At 37.8% G+C, this 16,575-nt stretch overlaps 1 protein-coding gene across 1 annotated transcript; it reads right to left on the bottom strand.

The window, feature by feature from the left end:
- Positions 1-9,812: 9,812 nt before the first annotated feature.
- LOC121634277 (cytosolic 5'-nucleotidase 1A-like) lies at positions 9,813-14,426 on the bottom strand. Its single transcript, XM_041976815.1, has 6 exons — positions 14,209-14,426; positions 13,910-14,077; positions 12,552-12,681; positions 12,314-12,436; positions 11,929-12,113; positions 9,813-11,576 (listed from the first exon to the last, which is right to left on the bottom strand). The coding sequence occupies exons 1-6, from the start codon at positions 14,320-14,322 to the stop codon at positions 11,211-11,213; spliced, it is 1,086 nt and encodes a 361-aa protein (XP_041832749.1). The 5' UTR covers positions 14,323-14,426; the 3' UTR covers positions 9,813-11,210.
- Between the last annotated feature and the right edge of the window lie 2,149 nt (positions 14,427-16,575).

Below are 16,575 nucleotides of genomic sequence, written 5' to 3'. Positions count from 1 at the left end.
GTCAGCTCTGCAAAGGTATTAATAACTTTCCCTCAAAAAAAGTCAAAGGTCCACAAATATTCCTATGCAACATGCATAAAGGAGCCTATAACTCCCCAGGGTTAAAAAATAAGCCTCCAGTCTAATTAGATACCCTATTCTTTGTTTGACATAAACTCTGTGAGAAAATTTGAAATGTATTTATGTCCTATGGAGCTGGAGTTTTCTTTTTTTATTTATTAGGTGAACTTCCTGCCTGCCTGTCTTACCATCATCATTGACCATGACAAGATCCATTAAATCTTGCAGTAGCTCTTTTGGTTCAGATCTGTTCAAGTGCATCCTGTGGATGTTTGATTCAGTGGGATCAGGGGTGTTTAGTGGCTGGGTCAATGCCCTGAACGCTTAAGTTGTGTTTCTCAAGTTTGTCTGTTTTCCGAAATAATTTCTGAAGAATCTTTGGAAGGTGAGATTTCTGCAAGTTAAACTTGGCCAAAAGCAGTGTTACATAAGCACCAAGACCCAACCTTTCCCAGGACAATGTTGCATCATAACATGATCACCAATATTGCTCTTTTAGCTGATTGATGTTTTAACATGTAGCACTGAATCTCTTGACTATTGCATGAGTGTGTGATCTATAGAGGTATCGATCAGAGCTCCAGGCCCTGTCAGCCCTCCGAAACAGTCGTTGGAGTTTTGGCTGCCTACATTGTTTTTGTTCACTTTCACCACACTAACTAGTGTTGTTTTTATACACATAAGCCTCAAACAACTGTACATTAAAGCTGATTATGGACTACAACTTTTTTGGTGCCTCTCTACTGTCTTAGAAATAGAGCAGAAAGCCCTAGAAATATTAAGAACATCTCGTTCAGTTTATTCAAAGGCTCAGTTAATTCAGACATCACTTAAGATTCTATGAGAAACATTTTAAGCTCAAGTAACAGCATATGTTCAGAGACCTGGTTTGATTAGAGACTGGGATGACTTTTATCACTCACCATGTTGATGCCCCTGGGCAGAGAGGCAGATCTGTGGGGGTATCTGGGGAAGTCACAGTGAAACTCAGAATAAGGACTCTTCATCTTAAATCCTTGACAGAACTCTGGAGGAGGTGGAATCACATGTTTATCATCTATCTCCAGCTGCAGTGGCATCTCCAGATCCTGAGTCTCATCATTTCTCCTGACAGCATCAATGTCCGTCTCCAGAAAGGTTTTCTGAGGCAGATCAGAGGAATTCTGTTCTTCTGGAGGCTTTGACTCCAGAGGTCTCTGCCATTTGGCCATCAAGCGTGGCAGCCTTGGGCTCACTTGGATCTGGTCTTCAGGCTGATATGGGTTTGTAGTGGTGAAGCAAAAAGGAAACACTGGTTTTCCAAATGCCTGCAGGCTGTTTGGGTCCAGAACATTGGAAGTTACCTCATCCAGAAACTGTGAAAATTTCAGCTTAGCTTTGATCCTTTCCTCCGACTTACACTGTAGATTTATACTCTTAGGACTGGTGTGAATTTCTGCAGGGTCCCTCCCCTGATGCAGTTCTTTATGGTAACTGTCCCCTCCCTGCTCTGCCTGTAGATGATCTCTGCCATGAGGCTCACTGGAAGGGCATTCTTCATGCTTCCCCCACCCTCTTTCCTCTCTGAGTCGAGTCTGAAAAGCTTCCTGGCTTTGCTTCTTGATGGAGCTGTGCAGGAGGCAGGTAACCCCAGAGTTCCAGCTGTGCAGACTGTCACTATCCTCACTACCTTCTGGGCTGCTGCTAGGGACACTGGGGCTGGATGGCTGGCTGGGGGAGGACTGACAGGATGGCAGTCCTACAAGTTCCTCCAGCCAGACCTGATCACTATTGCCAGGGGATGCCCAAGATTTTAGGGATGGTTGCTGTGCTGTGCCTTTCTTGGGGAGAAAGCAGGCTGTGCTGCTTGTTGCATCCATCGGCTTGGTCTGCATGGATGTGTCCTCTCTCTAACCATTGCAACTGTCAGATGACACATAGTTTAGCAGAGTGCTCTGAATTTAAAGAGTTTTACCCCAAACTAGACTCACTATAGTGCAAGCCTGACCTAAAAATGGTCCAATACATTTCACTCTAGGCTGAACAGATGGCCTCCTTCGGTGCCAGGATAACCAACCTGCTATGTCATGGAAGAACATCTATATTCTGGGGCTAAAACTAAAGAGAGTAAAAATTACAACTTATCAGGAGAAGCTCCAGGTTTGAGTTTAATGAGAGAAGATCCATACTATCCTACCAAGTTTCTTTGCTAGCTGAGCAACACTTACAGTGAGTTCTGTTCTTAATTGGACTGTCTATTGATAGCTGAGCAGACAAAGCTTTTACAGCTTTTTCCAGGTCAGTGATTGCAGACAAGCATTGATCCAACTGCACATGGCAGCAGACACAGATACTAACAGCCTAAAGGACGGGCTTGTTGAGTCATGGATTACGGTAATCTTATTTATATCTTTCATTAACTAAAGAATGATATTTGGGAAAATCCCTAAACCAAATTGTATTTTTAAAAATTAGATTTCCTTTTGTTTTGTTACAAACATTCAAGCTAAAACTAAGATACTGTAGATCTACAGTGTTCATGCCTGTGCATTAAGTATGGAGCTGGATACAAAAGATAGTTAAAGACAAGCAAGGGAAAGTACTTCCATGCACAAATATGTGGTTTTCCTAAGTTATCGTTTGCAATTAATTCTTTGGGACTTTGTTCAGTCTTGTCATCTAAAATTTTTTATTGATAAATATGGAATAGTTTACTAATCATTACCAGGTGATTATGTATAAGTATGGGGGTAAAATAAAATTGGGGAATAGCTGTGCTTTAACACTTTTGCCTCATTCTGCTTGGGATTTCAGGCTTCAACTCCACAGTCTCAGTAACTTCATGTCAAGAGAAGGCAAGCAGCATAGCCAAATAACATAATCTCATGGTACTGTGTGTCAATAGCACACCACTTTGGGCAAATGTTTCTAGTTCTAGACATTTTAAGCATCTTGTGTTTTTGCATTTTTCACCATGAAATGGTTCAAGAAATTTGGATTAGGGTAAAAGTTTTGGGGATTGGTAACAATGCTTGGCATGAGTTGGCATATTCATTCATACACTATGGTATGAAAAACTTGTCATACCAGCCAAAAAGTGTTAAGTGCTAATAAAAGCTAAACACCAGTCTTTTCAAAACAAACATACATCTTTCCTAATTATTAATTAAAGGAAATGTGTCTCTGGTAATTAAATATATTTTAGCTACAGCACGATGTTTGGTACTGATTTTCTCAATCCTGCTCTTGTCTCTTTCTCTCCCCAATAAAATTCATTTTCGATTATGTTCTCTGGGCACAGAAATCCAAGATTTAACTAATTTTGTTTTAAAGCAACATCATCATTAATCATTAAACAATCATTTCCATTATCCACACACTTATAGTCCACTGCTCTTTTGTGTACTGAAACAGGGATTATAAAATGTACACCAACTGAACCTGTTGGGAATTGTTGCAGCTATGTTGGCTGCTTCAGCTTTTGTGGTTTACAGCATCTCCCTTCAGCATTAAATCATAATTATTTCTACAATGCATGCAATTTGTATCATGAAGACTCCTTTGCTTTGAAAAAGCCTGCATTCATATGGGTTTGCTGTCACTGTCATCATCAATATGCAGGTGGTTATATAACTGCATCAATAACACTGCTGTTGGCCTGTGTCTGAGAAGAAAGTAAAAGATCGAGATTGGCAAGTGAGCTGGAGTAGTTTGACAGAAATAAAATACCACACACTGAGAGGGCTCTGGGGCCTCTCTTAAATTGAGACCATGAGCCAACGCATATGTTCAAAATGCACAAAACTGGGCAGACAATTTAATAACCGCTACAAACTACACCGGGGAAAACTACTCAGCATCCAACTTCTGATCTTCTTTAGTCTTTTCAAATTCCAAGATATATGATATAATGTAATATCTGAGTGTGAGACAGAAGAGCAGGTCTTCAGCTTGTCCTACTTGAACAGCCTTTCTCCAAGAAATGGACTTGGATTAGACAGGGACAATATCGTGTATAGTGCATCTTGTCATATTGGAGCCAGACTGTTTCAGTCTCTAGGGGTGTCATTAGCGCTGCATCCAATATGTAGGGTTTAAGCTATGACTGGGTGGCCAGTTGTGCGCATGCGCCTCCTCAGATTGGGCCCCACACCCTGCCTACTGTTACAGCCCATCCAGCTCACCCCTGGGACCTCTCTGTCTGGCACCTCGAAGAAGCACCAATCCTTCAGCACAGTCATATCTCTTTATCATTTTCTTTCTGCTTCATTTCTCTTTTTTTTTTCTTTCTTTCTGCAGGCTCTCACCATTGTGCTACCATTTTTCACCATTTTCAGACTTTCCAGACAAGCACAGACCTCTTCTATGATGAATGTCTTTAATAATCTCTTTTCAATCTCAGGAGTAGGAGGAGAGGGGTGGGAGCCAATTTAGAAGTATTGCCCTGATGGGAAAGACTGTCAGCCTATGGCTACACAGAGGTGATGGTGCTGAAATGGATTCCTGCTACAAGCACAGAGGTGGGGATAATTGGTGATGCTTGCTTGCTCAGTGGTTGCACTCTGCTTTCCCTCACTAGCTAGTCGTGTTGCTTCCTGGTTGGTCTGAGCCTCTGCAGGGGCCACGTTCTACATCCCTTAGTAAGCCAGCAGAGCACACTAAATGCCACAGCTGATCAGCTCTGGGCATGAAGTAGTATGGCTATGTGCCGCTTAGCTGTCAGCTGTTACTATGGCACTGTGTTTTGTCTCAGCTCTCCATCTGTCTGCACAGCCCAATGTTAACACTGACTGGACAGGAAATATGTGACATTTTTGCCTGAGAAATGTTTAAGCTGAGACTGAATTGCAATAAGAAAAGCATGGGAAAAAATAAATATTAGCACATCTAAAAGCTGGAAGATAAAAGATTCATTCATTTCAACTAGTTTTCATCCCAGAAATTGATGAATTTTGTCAGTAAATTAATAGCTGGTTGGAGAGCACCAGGAAGCCCTTGGAATAACACACATTCAACTTTATCGTCCTCCTCCCCTGCTTGTTTTCTTTGAACAGAAACAGCAGTAATTGATTTCAGATTGTTAGAAGCCTTTCCAAACAGTCACTTAACCTGTTTCTGTCTTTGGGTGTGCACATTAGATGTTCAAGTGTGGCGTGTACGCACTAACTGTGCCGAGAATCTTAGCTGAACCTGTCAATAATGCCTAACAGGTGCACTTGTGAAAGCCCAAGATAAGGACAGAGCGTATCAATGCCTCCAGACCTACGGGTTGGCTTTCAGGGAACCACACTGTGCAATAACATGAGAATGGGCTTAATTGAATAAGAGCCATCTCATCCTGGAGGTGTAAAGATGAGTTTCCCAAGATCCCTGCAGAATGCACAGTTAGATCTGCAATAATATCAGTCAGACAGCAATTACAGAAGCACATAATGCATATCACAGGGGTGATGAGTATCTGTGTCTACAGGCAGTTTGTTATACAGACAAACAACAGTCCATAGTTTAATCTTGACAAGCTCTGTGCCTGATTACAGACTCCAGCAATATTAACCTCTCCTCCAATGAATACAGTGGATTTACAGTATCTCTGTCAGCAGCTTTACTCACGCTGATTATAAAATGGATGTTTGGTTGATGTTTCTATAAGATGTGCAACTGAGCAGGGGGACCAGCTGACCTCAATACATGTCATTATCATAGCACAGTTTTCAGTCAACAGAGCCTGTCACATCACTGTGTGTGCTCACACAACAAATGGCGACTCTAGCGTCGTGCAGCAGATTCACTGACTTGTTACTGCGAGTGTTGACAGCCTTCATGGTTGACAAGGTGATGAAATGAGTGCTGCATGAGCAGATATCCCCAAACTTCATCAACACATATTATACAGAGCAAATATAAGGGTATTCTTGTATCCCTGTACAAATTTTGGGCATTTCAATACATAAAACTCTTGCACTTCATCACATTATAGAAGGAGGCACTGTCCTTTGCATCTTACTACATGCATTTAATTAAAAGTAACTAATATTATGAGCAAGTAAGGCATAATTAATTAGCTGAAATGATTGTCTCATGGAGAGTTAATTGGCAAGCCATTTTTTAAATGAAAAGTTCAAATGTTTCACAGTTACTGCCTCTTCTGATTCTGCTTTTATGCTATTTTTTCTTTCTAATTTCATACAATTTTATATCATTTGATTGGATAAAATAAGAAATATTAATGTGCTATCGTGATAGTGTTTTTTAGTGTTATTTGTCAAATTTGCATCGAGAAGATAATCAACAAAATATTCAGTAATGACCGTTATCATTCATATATCCAATAAATGAAAATAGAAACAGTTAAATGTTGTTTATATAGAGGACCTTTTTCTGCACTGATTGCTTCTAGTTCATATAATTGGACATAAATTCCACCTAATCAGTACTAATTAAAGGATTTGTCTCTTTTTCCCATCAGTGCACAGAATCTACCCTACCTCATAAGTTGCATGATGTTTCTAACCTTTATAAGCAGTGCTTACATCTGCACTCACAAAGAGTCAGATTTTTCTGCATTTGGCACAATTCTGGAGTAAAGTGGCTCTAAAATTAGCACAACTTTTATCTGTAACAGGGCTCACAAACCTTTCTACTCTTTTTCTGAATATGTGCCATTTCAAAACACAAGAGAGAAGAGCGGGCATAACAGAAGATGAGAAAATGGTTTCTGCTCAGTCCCTCATCATCAGACACTGGATGGTGTCTTTATTTTACGTTTTTTATCAGGTGCTCTCAACAGGGCTTGTCAATGGAGCTTTTTTTTTTTTTTTTTTTTTTTTAACCAGGAAAAAATTCCCATTGAAATTAAAAACTTCTTTTACAAGGGCGTCCTGGTCCAAGATAGGCAGGAGCAAATTTCTCCTTATGTGCATTCTTAACCTTTTAATGTCCACACAAAGAAAAAAGCAAAGCTAAATTGTCATTGCATTTTTTTCTATATATTCTTGGGTTAATGGTAACAAGAATCAATGTTTTTTTTTTTTTAACAAATGATTAAGATAACAGACACTGACATAGTAACAATAGTTAAATGGTCAAACCTCACAAACCTAACAAACACTTACTTTTGGTTCTGCATACACAAATCAAAGTGGTAGAGAAAACTCAGGCACGTTAACGTCCACAAAATTTTAAAAAAGATTCATTAGAGTTACTGAAAAATATGCTCGCTGTCATGCTTGTTTCTTAACATTTATTGAATTAAAAGTTTGTTCCACTCCCTTTCCCTTTTTAAAAAAATGCTTACATTCTTGTGTTTATGTCAGATAACTCTGCATATGTGGATCATATTTGATATATTAACATTAGATATTCCTTAAGATCTGTGATGGACTGGTGACCTGTCCAGGGTGTACCCTGCCTCTCACCTGTTAAATGCTGGGTTAGGCTCCAACTTCCCTGCAACCCGTAATGGACCAAGCTGTCAGATAATGAATGAATGAAAATTCCTTAAGATAGAAAACTGTCAGTGAGGCAGTATCTCTTAGTGTTGGAAATTGAAAAAAAGGCATGTAACACGACTATAAAAGGTAATTCATTTATTAAATAAATTCTTGAATCAACTTAATGTATACAATGGATAAAGCATGTCAATTACCAAATTATGAAAGAAATTTATGTATGGGGCATTCAGTATCAACACCAATCCGGTTGTTCTGGTCCAAACAAATTACTTGCAGAAAAAAATTCTGAATCTCCAACCAAGAAAACATATTTAGAACCAATTGCTTGTCAAGAAGATAAATGCATGCCAGAGTGCAGTTATATTTTCTGAAACTTTTTGCAACACGCACACACACATACACAAAGGGTGCCAATTATAGTAACTGTGTGATGAGGTTTTTCATACTGAGCCCCATGCTACCTTTGCCTCTAATCCTTTGTTATTAATTATATCTTCAACAAGCCTACACAGTTCTTGTGGTGTCAGCACCGAGTATCCATGGCAACAGTCGGTTGCTCCCAGCTTGCAGGGATGAACAGGCTCTGCTGCCTGACAGAACCAAGGCTCGATGCAAAGATGCACCACTGACAAGATAAATGACTCAACTTCAGAAACTATGATAAAATGTAAGAAAAATAAATGCTGGTACATAATCAGTAAGCAGAAGTCCCTTGAGGCACATGCGAGAGCTAGTTACTTTGCAGGTTTTAATTATACAAACGTCCAACAGTTGAATTTAAAGTACTCAAAAGTGTTTATAGTGTTATATACAACCTCAGTACTACTTACTACACATTCATTCATTAATACAACAAGTTTTCTGTAAGTAATGCTTTGAGTATTTTCTGTTGATTCTTGCAGGAAACCTTTGTTTTTTCAGAGGTCATGAGACATGAAAGCAATTATTCAAAGTGAAATATCACTTGAGGCAGTTTGGGATCAGGATTACAAGTGTTTTTGTTTTTTTTTGATGGTTTTAATCATAGCAAACTATCATAATGTCCATTTACCCAAATATTAGGCAAATATGTCAGAAGGCCAAATCCAAAATTTAATTATTAGTAATGTGTGGAAGAATGTTGTTTGCCCTGATTTATAAAATCAGATGTGGCACGTTTAGAAAATGTTTTTTACTTTTACTTAAAGGTCAACTTTACCAGTTCCAAACAGACTTGTTAGCATTCCAAAATATATATTATTACCTTCTCAGAGGTGTCCTGTTTGTTTGCTTGCAAAAGTTTCAGCATGCACAAGAGTTCTAGCTCTGACTTTGTCTTCAAAGTAATATTCCTTCTTTTTTTGTCCTTGTGAAAGCCCATCAACTTAATTACATGTTTCCATTGTATGTGAACTAGTTTCATGACCAAACTTCAGCTTTTTATTTAGTTGTTTTTACTGTGCATGAAAGAAATACTTGCAAACTAACCTAAATAAATAAAGTCATTTTCTGCTGTATATGCCTTCTACTAGTACAAGGCTAATCCTAAGATTTTCTATCAAGAACTGCAGGATAGCTCATTAACTTCCAATTAGTCTTAATGTTCAGTAGGAGCAATGTGATTTGCATTTTGTTGTTGCTGCTCTCGACAGCCTAGGAACCAAGAAAACAGGCCAAGAGGGAGCTCAGGGACAATACAAAGAGAAAATATTCTTCAAAGCATGGTAGACTGTGTGACATGCTTTGTGTTATTTCTCTCCTGTGTTTGTTCTGTATATTATATACAGTACATGGAGAAAATGCAAATAGCATCTCAGTGTAGTTGAGCAGGAGCGCCTCTCTGTGGCTTCACTCCTCAAGCACATGTGAGATGACTCCGTCTCCCTCAGCGAAAACTGATAACACACCACAGAACATGAAGTTTTAATAATGGAGGAGATCTGCTGAAAGATTCATTGTAGACTACTGACCTGGATGGATTTGTTTTTACAATAGAGGGCCTCCCTGCCAAATATGAGGCTGCAGGGTGAGCAAGAAATGGAAGAAGAGCAGCCACATACTGCCATCTACTGCTGAGATGTTTGAGTAGAAGTGTTGGAAATAAGCCTCAGATCTTTCAGTTTAAAAACAACAAAGCAGTTAAAATGCTAGTAAGGGTTACATAAAATGCAATTTTTACATAAATAAAATGTTTTGTCCCACATTTTTGAGGGAACTTCCTACACATTCAGCTGTGTTGCTTTTTCCACAATTTATGCCTTGTTTTAAAGGTAACTAAAAAGGCTTCACAATGATGTGTAGTACAATACAATTGTTTTTATTAAAGGGGAGAAATAATCAACCAGGCACTTTCCCAACAGTATGATTATCAAGTTGATGATTTTTGTGAAATGTGGTCAATGCACGTATTTTGTTTAAAGGGATAAAGAAGTTTCCAGTGAGAAATTTGGTTAAAATGACTTTTGAGAGAAAAAGTCCACAGATAAGAGGGGAAAAATACATTTTTATTTTCTTTAAAAAGGTAGCTTCCCCCAGTAAACAGTACAAGGGGACACAGTCACATGATGCTTATATAAACAATGAAGGTGCCATAAACAATAATGCTAATAAAAGAACATTATCGCTCATATATCATGTTATATATATATATATATATATATATATATATATATGTATATATTCTATTTATATCAGAAGGCACAAAAGGCTAAGTACATTAAAAATTTAAATATTTAATTAAAATACTTTTACTGTTACTTTTCTGAACTTACAAATCAGTAACTGGGTTTCCACTACATTCTTTTATTTAACCAATCAGGGTCTGAGTTCAGTGCGCTCTGATGCTCCTACAACTAGGACTGCAGTGCACGTGTAAAAACATCTAAAAATAGGAGAGTTGTAATGTGCAAAAGAGAAAGCACCGTGTGAACATTCAATACAAAATACAGACGTATCATCCACATTTACAAACTGATTGTAACCATGACTGTTTTTTGTAATGCACATATTTGCATTTTCCTTTAGTATGAACCATGCAATCTGCAGACATACACGTGTAGTTAATCCAACATCAAAGTATAAAAGTTTTGTTTGTGCAGGGACAGCGACACAAAGACAGCATCAGTGTTTCTTAAAGGCCACAGCAGTTCTACCCTGATAGTATATCTCCCTTTTTAGATATAATAAGTTCCATTAAATGTGAAAAAATAAATAAATAATGGAACTGGCAGTTTTTACCTGCCTGGTATGTGTATGATGATAATAATAACCAAAGTAGATACATAATTTATTTATGTATAAAAATAGGACATATGTAAAAAGGGCTAAAACCTCAAATGAATATGATAAAATGTGTTTACATGAGACATGTGAATAAAGAAAATTAGATAAACTGTTATGAAAAAGAAAAAAAATTGTTCCTCGGACCAGCAGACTTTCAAAGCGTAAACTGATAATGTTAAAAAGTAAAAATAATTTCTTCTTCCTATTCAGCATTAAGTGAAACACTGCATGATTCCTTTTGTAAAACTTGCAGTGATAATATGTTTTCCTTTCAGTAATTATACGCTGTATAACAGAATGAAAGAAAAGCTTCCAGGTTCCATTGCCAATTAATTAAATCTTTGATAAACAGATTGTTTTTTTAAGTCTATAATTTTTATGAATCTAATCTGGAGCAGATTTCCTCCTATGCGGGGGACACCATAACGTAGTGCTTATTTCATATGAACCATTATTACTTTAATCCTTCTTCTCAGGCTGTTCGATGAGTTTTCCTTTGTGGTACTTTTGTCCAATTCCATAGGGCACGTGTGCGGATATTGTTCCCAGTTCCTTGGCCCCCTCAATGTGGAACATCTGGTCATCAAAGAAGATGTGCGGTTTGATCTTCTGCAGCAGGGGCCCTTTAGGAGCTCCAGCCAAAAAAAGGGCCTCATCGATCTCCAGGCCCCAGCTGCGGAGGGTCTTCAGGACGCGAGCCCCAGAGCTGGCAGCACTGCGGGCCGTGACCAAGAAGGTCCGGATGGGACAGGACATACGCTCATTCCTGGCATAGAATTTTCTCTGGAGCTTCCCGAGAGCCTCCAGGAAACACTTAAGAGGGCCCTGAAAGTGTCAGATAATCCAGAAGATAGAAACAAATGACATGAAGGATAATTACGTTAAATGACACAGCAACAGTCTGAGAAAGGTTTGTGTGTTTTAGGCTAAACAGATTTGAAGTTGTTGATTTTCTTTTTTTTGTAAAGCCAGAACTCTATAAAGGTACATTTATATGCAAGTCAGTGACAGTCCACATCCTCCAGTGAAAGACTGAAACATTACACCTGCAGCATTCAGCTCAGGAATAACTAAAAACACTCTCAACAATACAAAAAAGAAGCTACACAAGTAAGAAAGAAGTCTCTACAAACCTCTAACTGGACAGTAATTTAACAGACAAAAACAGCCATGTTACCTGAGCTAGAGGCTTGTTCTCGTACTTCTTCTCATGCTCAAAGAAAGTGTCGAGGCCGTGCTGCTTCACTATGATCTCTGACTCATCTGAGAAGAGGACGGCGTCGCCATCGAATGCTACTCTGAGCTGAGTGTCGCTCAGGTCGCTCTCTGTTTCTGGCATGAACATTGTAGCTGCAGCAATTCCTGATGGAAGGGCGATCTGGTTAAAACTTGGCTTAGGGACCTGAATCTTTCACTAACTGTTTAGTTAACAGAGATGTTGTACAGCTGTTAACATCCTGTTTTGTTAATGATGTTCAAACTATAATTTGTGCAAAAGTGGGGATTTTATTTGCAAATATAGCATTTAATGTGTATTGCTTTTTCACAAAAGCTCCTTTTACCTTCCTCTATGGCCTCTGTGACTTTCTCTGAGTCTTTGGAGAGATAAAGGTTAGTCATGTATGCCTTCAGGTAACCTATAGGACTTTTTCCTCCTGTCATGCAGAATCTCTCTATGGTCAAACCTGTAAGACAAAAACTCAAGAGTTGTAAGATGTTCTCGATTAGGTCTGTTACATAAGTAACATGGTGAATCTATTACTATTGTTTGCTTTTTGTAAGCATCTTTATACAGCATACCATAGTGATTGATGCTGTTTATGAGCCGCACTCCGACTTGGGCATGGTTGTTAGTCATTAAAACTACGTCAAACAGTTCCTCGCTGTCTGGGTAGAGCTCCCTCAGCCGCGAATTAACATTCATCAGCGCCTGTGAGAGAATGGACATACTTTTTAACACCCAAAAACAGCTTTCTGGACAGAGTTTCAACAGCAGTATTACAACAGTTTCCCCATTTTTCTTTGACTTACACCACAGTGTTAACTGTAGGTGAGGCACTTAAATCAGCACAAAAACCAACCAGTGTGGTTGAAGCAATTTGCGTGTTTTGTTGTGGAAAAATAAAAAGCTAAACCAATTCAATTGTTTTTTTATTTCTGTGAGAAAGCAGCAGATGTAAAGGGTTTGAAGAAAAAAATACAGAAAAGTTAAAGACAGAACACTATTAATTATGTAAATATTCATGCCGTTTCTCTGATTAATAATCAAGTAAGGAGTGATGAACACTTTCCATTATTTCTGTATTTGGTCTCAAATAAAGAATCATAGTTACTGGCAGAGGATGCTTCTTTTAAATCCAAAACATTTACATTTTCTGTTTAAATTAAGAAATATTCAGATAGAAACTCTCACTTTGTGTGGGTTATAATAGTTAATTCTACAACTTTATAAAAAGCTTTAATTCAAGACCAGAATTTCATGTTTGGCTATCATGCTATACAGCACTGAAATGGGCTTCTAAAATTTAGTCCAGCCAACTTTAAGCAATAAGACTTGATTAACAGTAGATATATAATTAAATAGCATTGCAAAACATATTAAATAAATGATTAGCATCTCAGTTTTTATTGCCATCGTGAAACCTGAGATTTATTTTCAGTCTGTAAGCTTTTATAATGCGTGCAATTTAGATAACAGCCACTCCCTACATCAGAATGATTGCTTTCCATATTTGCTGGACAGTTCTTGCCTTGTCTTGTTCACAAACTGGAATAATCATGATCATGTGTCGCCAACTGAGCTCTTCTTTCAAAAGAACAATAACAGTAGTTATAAAAAATATTGTCCTGGTAATTTCATTCAAGAATAATGATAAAATCTCCCTGATGTGACAAAGTGGTGATTAGTTGTGAGTACCACACACCTGCATTAACCACAAAGAAGTTGCATTTTTTGTGAATGCAATGGTTTTAACACTGCAAGAGACAAACCTGTTGAGGGGTGTGGTTTCAGGTGTGCCAAGCCTTTAGTCTCAGGTACATGTGGCCTCAGGACTTATAATTTATGTAAGCTTGTATTATATGTGCACTGTGTCAACATGTAGAAGTTCAGAAAGCACACCATACGGGTCCCTGGCACTCCAGAGGCTCAGGCCTACCTTAACGAAGGGGAAAGCAGCCCCCGGCTTCAGTGGCTCGTTCTCCTGTTCAACTTGAAAAGATACATACTTCTCCACTCCTTCTTGCTTGTAGAGCTTCCTCTCTGCCACCATGTTGAAGAGGGTGCGAGACGACACGGCGATGGTTACAGCAAACTGGGGTTTGGGCTGGTGATGGATGGAGAGGTTGGTCAAAGAAATGTGTCTTGTCCGGCCACAAGCATGTCTCAGCGAGGAGACATGACAGTGCCGCTAACACACGAGCTTTAGGTTATGACCATTTTTAGAGAAACACTCACGGGTCGCGGTGCTTTAGTTTTGAGACTGTCAAAAAGCGCTTTGGCCGCAGCCCAGTCTTGGTCCTCGCTGTTGTCTACGGTTGGAGCTAAAACGCTTGGATTGATTTCACTCATTTTAGAAACTTCCGAGCGTCCAACAACTATAACAAAAGCCCGAAAGCTAGGATACAGTAAGTAATTCTACCGCAACTAAAAACTTAACGGAAATGCAGTCCGAGAAACCCCAGAGTGGGCGTGTCCAAGCGTAGTGACGCAGGCAGCTTTGTCGCCACTGAAACTGTACATAAACTGTATTTACACTGTATATGGCACTTCTCCACTAAAGATCCACACTAACATACCAGAATCTGTTTTATTAAAGAGTGAGATGGTCGAATGTGTAGTTTAATAAATTCTCGGGGATGTGTTGTTGTTCATAGAATTTATTTAAAAGTAGAACTGACACTGACACTGTAGAAACCTTGATTTCAATGGAGAAAATGATAATTCAATGTAATACTGCAGCTATTCTATATATATATATATATATATATATATATATATATATATATATATATATATATATATAAAAGTAAAGAAAATTTAATTGATTTTTTTTTTATTATTCTTTATTGTCATTTGAGACCATACAATTGAACAGAGCAAAAACAGAGTAATAAAAATGAGAAAAAAGATAAGGGTGTGGAGGAGCAACTATCTGGCAGTCTTACAACCTGTTGGAGGAAACTTTAAAATTAGCACAAGGTTTTAATCTCCATGCAGAGTTTACTTCATACCAAAACGGTAAACAAATTGTTGAAAGGGTGCAGGGCTCGTTAATTATGTTGTGTGCTTTTTGGAGGAATCTGCTCCATGAAAATCTACCATTAAAATACTAAATTTAGCATATCTTTGTAATTTAGTTTTCAGTTACCATAAAACATTTAGCAACACTGTCATGGTCTATAGTTTTTTGGTTTACCTCTTGTTCTGTTTTCTGTTAAGTTTCTCTTCTTTATCTTTGAGCCCTTTGTCATGTTTCCTGTTGTTTGTAATTTTTTCTCTTGTGTATTCTGTTTAACTTACTTCCAGTTCCCTGATTGTAGGTGCACATTATTTGTAGGGTCAAATGGGTGTTCAATGTGCATTGTAGATGCACTTGACTCAGATGAATAGCTCCTTTTTCATCAGTCAAACCAACACTGTTTACAATAATCTAGAAATCTTAACTTTTAAATAATACAAGCATTTTGGAACGAATCAGCTTTTACCAGCATGGCATCCACTACTGCTGAATATATCATAACTCCGGGATCAGCCAAATCCGGACCTCTTGGGCCAGTGTCCTACAGGTTTTGAGAGATATTCGTGATGCCCCACACCTGATTCATACAATGGTTTTCAAACTGCTCGTTGTCAAGTTCTGCAGAAGCTTCTTGATGACCCATTCATTTGATTTAGGTGTTTTGAAGCAACACACTCTTGGTCACTGGCCCAGAGTTGGTGATCCCTTCTGTAGCTTATACCAGGGGATGTCCAATGTTGGTCCTCAAGGGGCACCATCCTACACATCTGATTTAAATTAAATTAATCCTCTCAACTGCACTGAGGTCAAGTTCTCAAGTTCTTCCCAAGTTTTTAAATTAACGATTAATCTATAGCAGGTATTTTGAAGCAGGACACATCTAAAAACAATAGAATAACAACTTTTGAGGACCAGAAGTGGACACTCCAAACTTAAATTTGATGTTTTAATTTAAATTAAAATGAACAGTATATTTTTAAAAAGCTTTTAAAATAAGAGGTCTTGTAATAATTAACCAGAAATCATTTAAAATATATAAAAACTTCCGTATTAGTCAGAGAACATCTTATCACATATTCAAAGTTTGATATTTTGTATTTTCCTGAGCAGTGGTAGTGGAAAGCATTCAAATCATTGAGGTAAAAAAGTACCAATACCAATAAGCAAACACACTAAAGAAAATGTATAAAAGTCGGAAACTAAAAACAGGATGATGTATTTGAATTGATTTTTTTTTTTTTAAAAAGTAAATGCACTCACTTTATATACCACTTTGGGATATATGCCATCATTTTCATGGTATGCCAGTGTAGTAAGAATTTTCCTTTCTGATTAAAAGAAATATAAATTTAATCTTTGTCCCCACAAAATATTCACAATAGGATGAGAAAAGAGGTCAGAATAATGAACTCATTCATTCTGATTTCTTGTAAACCATAACATTAAAGGTAAAATATTTTTTTTATAATTTAAAGGGGGTAAATAATCTGCCAGGTTTTCATTTTTTATTATAAGTACCTTAAACAGTTATGAAAATAGTACAAGTATCAACAAATCATTTAAGTTGTGTGTATTATAACAAA

Source organism: Melanotaenia boesemani, chromosome 22 (genome assembly GCF_017639745.1).
Source record: "Melanotaenia boesemani isolate fMelBoe1 chromosome 22, fMelBoe1.pri, whole genome shotgun sequence".
NCBI classification, from domain to species: domain Eukaryota; kingdom Metazoa; phylum Chordata; class Actinopteri; order Atheriniformes; family Melanotaeniidae; genus Melanotaenia; species Melanotaenia boesemani.
Note: the sequence above shows the minus strand (reverse complement) of the source record. Positions and strands in the feature narration are given on the sequence as shown.

What these genes read in the sequence shown, in the direction of transcription:
- LOC121634277 (XM_041976815.1), bottom strand. Translation starts at nt 14,322, where the DNA reads ATGAGTGAAATCAATCCAAGCGTTTTAGCTCCAACCGTAGACAACAGC. An exon ending in AAACTAAAGCACCGCGACCC is followed by an intron (nt 14,078 to 14,208) that starts GTGAGTGTTTCT and finishes ATCCATCACCAG; the next exon opens with CCCAAACCCCAGTTTGCTGT. An exon ending in AGAACAAGCCTCTAGCTCAG is followed by an intron (nt 11,577 to 11,928) that starts GTAACATGGCTG and finishes TGACACTTTCAG; the next exon opens with GGCCCTCTTAAGTGTTTCCT.